The sequence below is a fragment of the Silene latifolia genome, chromosome 5 (assembly GCF_048544455.1).
Source record: "Silene latifolia isolate original U9 population chromosome 5, ASM4854445v1, whole genome shotgun sequence".
Taxonomy (NCBI): Eukaryota; Viridiplantae; Streptophyta; class Magnoliopsida; order Caryophyllales; family Caryophyllaceae; genus Silene; species Silene latifolia.
In genome coordinates this window covers 15,093,877-15,100,012 of record NC_133530.1, presented here as the reverse complement: position 1 = coordinate 15,100,012, position 6,136 = coordinate 15,093,877, and the positions used below count along the sequence as shown (strand labels likewise).

General features: G+C 35.9%; 2 protein-coding genes across 3 annotated transcripts; both read right to left on the bottom strand.

Annotated features, from left to right (window-relative positions):
• Nucleotides 1-220: 220 nt before the first annotated feature.
• LOC141656819 (peroxidase 40) lies at nt 221-2,135 on the bottom strand. The gene is made up of 4 exons (XM_074463875.1): nt 1,839-2,135; nt 1,557-1,748; nt 1,212-1,377; nt 221-788 (listed from the first exon to the last, which is right to left on the bottom strand). Exons 1-4 carry the CDS (start codon nt 2,094-2,096, stop codon nt 370-372), a joined length of 1,035 nt encoding a protein of 344 aa, XP_074319976.1. The 5' UTR covers nt 2,097-2,135; the 3' UTR covers nt 221-369.
• Nucleotides 2,136-2,912: 777 nt separating this feature from the next.
• Nucleotides 2,913-5,869, bottom strand: LOC141655934 (uncharacterized). 2 transcript variants are annotated; one of them, XM_074462925.1, is made up of 4 exons: nt 5,688-5,869; nt 5,457-5,594; nt 4,148-4,594; nt 2,913-3,251 (listed from the first exon to the last, which is right to left on the bottom strand). In XM_074462925.1, exons 1-3 carry the CDS (start codon nt 5,790-5,792, stop codon nt 4,163-4,165), a joined length of 675 nt encoding a protein of 224 aa, XP_074319026.1. In that variant the 5' UTR covers nt 5,793-5,869; the 3' UTR covers nt 2,913-3,251; nt 4,148-4,162. The 2 variants fall into 2 exon arrangements, with proteins under 2 accessions (XP_074319026.1, XP_074319025.1); XM_074462924.1 differs by having other exon boundaries at nt 2,913-3,233.
• Nucleotides 5,870-6,136: the final 267 nt, after the last annotated feature.

Genomic DNA, 6,136 nt, shown 5'->3' with positions numbered 1-6,136 from the left:
TTATTTTGTTCTATAATCATATTATCTCATACTTGATGAACAAAAAGCCTCTCTTAATACCGCACTATCCATCGTAACCTGAAAACAAGCTAAATATACTCCCACTTGCATATATACGACAAACCTTTTAGTAATCCTTAGGTATCATTCTTTTGTCTCATCTATCACTCGTTTCAAATTTAACATGGATATTATTGCTGTCTTAAACAAGAATTCGTGCTTTATGAAGTACTTCCACTTGAATAGCTCAATATAGTCTTACATCAATAGTTCAATACTCAATAACATAGCCAAACAAGTTAAGGATTACTAGTAATTAGGAGCCATATACAATATACTCCCTAGATAATACATCCATATAGTAATTAATTAATTAATAGCGCGACAGTTAACACGAATTTCACCATTGTTACTACCAGTAAGCACACCAATGCTTCCCATCTTAAGCATTGCACTTTGGAAATCATCAAAGAATGCACCTTCATCATCAGCATACGATCGAGCCAGTTCAGCCGTCTGATCATTTTCGCCATCTACTAGGACTTGATCGGATGGCAGTAAGCCTTCTTTAGACAAGAGGTTAACGTAGTATTGATTGTCAAATGTAGACGGAGTAACAAGGTCTAGATCAACTACGATGTTATTGTTGTTGTTGTTGTTGTTGTCGTCATTTGTTATAGAGCAAATTTGTTGCAAAGATTGCATGAAATCGAGATTGATGTCGCCTTTGTTTGTTTGGAGTCGCGGACTAAATGTTGAACAACGCGCTTTTCCTAGTGTATGCGCTCCTGAATAATTTGTCAAAATTAAAAAGAAATTCGTTACATAATAAATTTTCATTTTTACAAAGCGCACAAGGTTTTATGAGACGATTTTATATATGAGACCAACTCATAAGCCAATGACGACTGCAAAATTATCTAGTTTGGCCTCATATATGAGACGTCTCATACAGGACTTGCTCATACAACACGCTTTTCCTAGTGTATGTGCTCCTGAATAATTTGTCGAAATCAAAAGGAAATTAGTTGCATAATAAATTTTCATTGTTGTATGTTACAAAGCGCATAAGGTTTTATAAGACAGTCTTATATATGAGACCAACTCATAAGCCAATGACGACTGTAACTTTATCTAGTTTGGCTTCATACATGAGACTGTCTCGTACAAGACTAACTCGTTTTGGACGTAATAACTAATAAGTAAATTACCTGAAAGAGCTACCATATCGGGGAGAGTTAGACCGACATTTCGGAACATTGTAAGTAAAGTCTGAACTGTTGAGTTTGGGGCAGGAATGTTAGCATTTGCTGCAGCCTTGCTTGCAGTCAGCCCATCTCGTCTTCCCGTTTCGACTTCCCAACCCGGTCCATTCGACTACAAAATTTGTACCATATATATGAATATATGATTAGTAGGTCCAATTATATGAACAACTAGCTTAGAACCCATGCAAAATTACACAGGCATATATAGATAGATAAAATATATAAATAAGTTCTAAATTTTTTTAAGTATTACGGAGTAGCGTAAAAGCGATTACTGGTAAAGATTACCAAGACAATGGAATCTCTAGCTGCAACAGCAAGAATGTCAGCACAAGATACAATTCCAGGACAAACAACTTCAAGTTCTGTTTTGATTGCGTCGATAACTTCAAACCCTCTTAGAGAATTCAGGTTTGGTGCTGCAGTTTTCTCCCCAATGAAATCGTCAGTGTCGTCTAGTAATACAGAAGCATCACACCCCTGTCATAATCACAAGAGAAACAAAATGCATTTAAGAATAGAAAAGCGGAGTTAGTACCGAGTTCAAAGCGTAAAATAAGCAAAACTTGCATTAACAAAGCAATCATGGAAATGAAGGCGAAGAAGAGAAGCGGCCATGCGAGGATCATATAACACGAAATTTTGAACCCAAGAGAAGATTATGAATTCAGCATCTGGACAGCTATCTCTGTAGCCACCAATTTGCAATGCACCAGTTTCGGAATCATTTTCACAGGTTGTGTTAAAGACTTTAGGTGGTCTGGTAGCCTGAGCTAGTACTGTTAGCAATCCCAAAACCAAAACATAAATCCCAATTTTCGAACACATTTTTGTAAGTTGTATAAATGTTGATGAGAATGAAGTTTCGGGCATTCGGCTTCAGCATATTTATAGTGAGCTACTGTGTACTACTGGTTCTATACTGCTTATGCATATATACAGTCATTGTGGGCCATTATTTTGCAGCTCCATGTGGATTGTTATATGTTAATGTGTTTATGTAAGTTTTTTGGAGGGTCGACTACTCGACTTGGCTCAGAGCAGAGGAGGAAACCGGGCAAAAGAACAAGGCTATAATATAGACTCGAGAAAGGCGTACAGTCTTCTGTTTAATTACAACTGGTGAAAATCGAGTCACAATTTGTTTTCTAGGTCTAACCCGTTTAATATTTTCACCTACGAGACTACGACCATCTACAATGTAGAAGATCGTCTTACTAGTGATTGATTGATTGTAGGATAAAATCTCATCTAACTTACGATGTTGACTCATTCTCTTCGTAAGTGTGACGATGCCATGTTATGTGTTTGATAGGAATCATAGGATAGTAGAGGAAATAGTCAAGGGAAAAGGAATGGTAAGTAGCAAAGGTAAATGTATGATGTATGTGTAGAATGGGTATAAACCTAACCCATGTGTTTCTGATCTGTTGTTTGTCATCAGTTTAGACTTTAGATCAATTCGTCTCGGTTTCAGAGCTTATTGCGTTGCATTTTGTTTTTTAAAACTACAGAAAACTTTCAGTAAGTAGAAAGGTGATAATCTCTGTTGTTAGACAAAATAAGCAGAAAGATATCAGGTCGTAAAAATTGATCTACAGCGATAATATCTCTTAAGTTGTAAGTTTGACACATCTTATTCACTTGGTTCATCATCGTTGTCAATGCTACTGTAAATCTTAAGATTTGAGGAAAACAGTAAGTACACAAATGGTTTGGAATAGAATATCAAGTAAGGCTTGGATAAATTTTCTGAGTCGAACGCTGATCGTCATATTATTATAGAATGGTTACATCATATTGAAGACCTGATATAGCAATATGACAAGTATGTAACAAATTTTAGGAGGATATACTTTTGAGCATACATACATGACAACATCAAATTTTAACGGAGCGCGCGTGCTCTTTGGGATGAGTAAGATAAGGAGTGGCATGGAATGAGGATCCGGGATTGCACATGACCTGCACAAGTAGCAAAGGCTCAGCCGTGGCTGAGTGTCAGATTGAAACGCGCTAGTAACACACTCGCTTTTTGATTACATGAGACAATAATATGCACTTATGTTGATATAGAGCAAGGGATCTGGGGATGATTCAAAATGGAGAATGATGCAACATTGAATGAAGTAAATGGCTGAATGCCATGAAAACAGTATTGAATTTAGTATTGGAATTAAGCGTATACTCCGTCTAAGGTATCGATAATTTTGAGCTTGGTTGCATTACTGCTGTCATTAGGTATAACTGTATAACCTTAGAGAGCTAGTAAAAGTGTAAAACATCTTTCATTTCCCTACAGTGACCATTTCCTTTTTAGTGTTCCCTTCCATTTCCTTAGCCGGACTAGTCTGATTACAATTTATATACGAGAGACGACTGAAACATAACATCGGTACTGAGTATAGAACTATACTCCGTATAAGTCTAAAATCCAGTTTTCAGTAGTCCTATTTGCGAAAGCGTATACATCAAAAGAGCTATGCCATAGTAACTAAACAGCAGACACACATGACAAGTTACGAAAATATTTGACAACTCGTAAGAACGAAAATTAATGTAGAGACAGCATTTTTGCACAATCACACACATACCATATGGATATTGAAACAATCATATAAAGGTCAGAAGGCAAAATCAAAATGGCCGTGGAGTCGTGGACATATAATGATAATCTACAATGTACGACGTATTGCATATCAGCTTGACTGTAACACTGAATGAGAAACCAATTTCGGATTTACTTCAGCATATCAACAATTCAAAACACAGTAGACGCAGTACACAATGCAAGAGCTACAAACATTCTGCTTAAGCATTCAGAATACGCATAATAGAAATTAGACTACAAAGAAGTACTGTGGGATTTAAGGTATTACCAGAGCTCGATTTTCTCAGGTAGGTGGCAGATAGAAAGACGAGGTGTCCCGACCATGCAATCTGCTGAAAACAATCAGAAGTATCATCATAGTAATCAACCACACAGCCAAGCAGAAGACGAGTACTCGAGTTTTCTCTGAAATCAGCACAGTGACAGGATCCTTTTCCTCAGGCAAAGCACAGAACTCTTTTACAGATACTTCAATTAACGAGTCTAGAAGCTTCTTTGAACCAGGAGAAACGTCGTTAGAGCTCAAAATTTCTACTTTAGCTTGCTTCAGAAGATTCGCCACCACGTCTGCCTCTACATTTCCTTCAGATATGATGACTCTACCATGACTATGGCTGTTGATCGGTATGTCATCATTGACGGTTGTGATTTTCGATGAAGCTGAAGAATCTGACGATGTTAACCCCTCTTCTCCAGCAAAGAAGCACTCGAAAGTCTACATAATGTCGAAATATGTGAAATTAAAAAAAAAAAAAAAAAACAGGTGAGCATAAATTTATTCAGAAAGTTGTCGATTTGTTGCACTAAGACATTGAATCTTAACTAAATTCCTGAATAAAATCTTTGACAGTCTTAAAGCAAAAAAAAAACTCGAAATTCATCGATCTAGCACAACAGCTATCGGAGCAGCTTAATTCAATTCATCAACATTCAACAAGCATTTAAACTCTACTAACAATATACTGTAATTGAACTATCTTAAACAATTAAACACGAAACAACTCTTTAAATTCACAAAAGATACGGAAATTTCAACTAAATGCTCAAATTAAGTAATTCATAGACATTCAACAAGCATTCAAACTCGAATAACAATATAATTGAACTAATTAGTCGATCAAACTCAAAACAACTCTCTAAATTCATACTAGAAGATACGAAAATTCCGACTAATTAAGAAATTCAACAGCATTCAACAAACATTCAAACTCCTAACAACAAAATTGAACAAATTAATCGATAATGAAAAATCCGACTAATTAAGTAATTCATCAACATTCAAACTCCACAAACAATAAAATTGAATTAATTAATTAATCAAACACGAAACAACTCTATAAACTCACAAAAGATACGAAAATTCCGACTAAGTGCTAAAATCAAGTAATTTATCAACGTTCAACAAACATTCAAATTGAACTGACAATAAAATCGGACTAATTAATCGATCGAACACAAAACAACGCTTTAAATTCACAAAAGATACAAAAACTCCGATAAAATGCTGAAATTAATCAAATTAAGCAATTCAACTGCAAAAGAAATCAACGAAGTTGAAAATCGAGCTAAAATCTTACGTCGATTGATTCTGCGTTGATGTTGTTATCGCTCAGAGTCTCTGAAACAGGAGAAAAATTGAAGGATTCAGTGACGGAATCAGTGATCACATCTTCTGGAAGTGATGAGAATTCAGCATTCAAGCTCTTCTTCGCAATCTAATCAAACAATTGAGATGATAATTTAATTGAGATAAATTGAAGATGCGATAAAATGAAATAAAATTAGGTTTAGAAGAAAACGATAATCACGTTGTGATTTTTCTTCGAGTTAACAGAAATCGACGATTTAATTGATGGAGAATCCTTTGAGCGGCCATGCGAGAGGTTTTTACGAGGAGTTTGAGCTTCCTTCATTTTTGTTTTCTTCTTTTCGTGTTTTCTCTCTCTTCGGATGATTGAATTGTGGCGGGAGAATTACAAATGATTTGGGTGAAAAATGGTAAAGCGGGTTTGCTATTTGATTAAGGACGATTATAAAGCGGTAGTGGACTAGTCACACGGGTGATATTGAGTAACTAGACTTGACAGTGAGTCCGGTTAAGATTAGTCGGATTGGGTTAGCTCATGCTTAGTGCTAAACTGATTAATTATATCAATTTTTATTTGCTATTTGTTTTTTAATGGGTCTGAGCGGTCGGCTCTAACTTTGAGCCCTAAACTGGAGAGGAGGTTGGGGGCTAAAGACGGGTCAGGAGATT

What these genes read in the sequence shown, in the direction of transcription:
- LOC141656819 (XM_074463875.1), bottom strand. Translation starts at nt 2,096, where the DNA reads ATGTGTTCGAAAATTGGGATTTATGTTTTGGTTTTGGGATTGCTAACA. An exon ending in TCCATGATTGCTTTGTTAAT is followed by an intron (nt 1,749 to 1,838) that starts GCAAGTTTTGCT and finishes TGATTATGACAG; the next exon opens with GGGTGTGATGCTTCTGTATT. An exon ending in CGATATGGTAGCTCTTTCAG is followed by an intron (nt 789 to 1,211) that starts GTAATTTACTTA and finishes CAAATTATTCAG; the next exon opens with GAGCGCATACACTAGGAAAA.
- LOC141655934 (XM_074462925.1), bottom strand. Translation starts at nt 5,792, where the DNA reads ATGAAGGAAGCTCAAACTCCTCGTAAAAACCTCTCGCATGGCCGCTCA. An exon ending in ACTCGAAGAAAAATCACAAC is followed by an intron (nt 5,595 to 5,687) that starts GTGATTATCGTT and finishes TTGTTTGATTAG; the next exon opens with ATTGCGAAGAAGAGCTTGAA. An exon ending in TCAACGCAGAATCAATCGAC is followed by an intron (nt 4,595 to 5,456) that starts GTAAGATTTTAG and finishes GACATTATGTAG; the next exon opens with ACTTTCGAGTGCTTCTTTGC.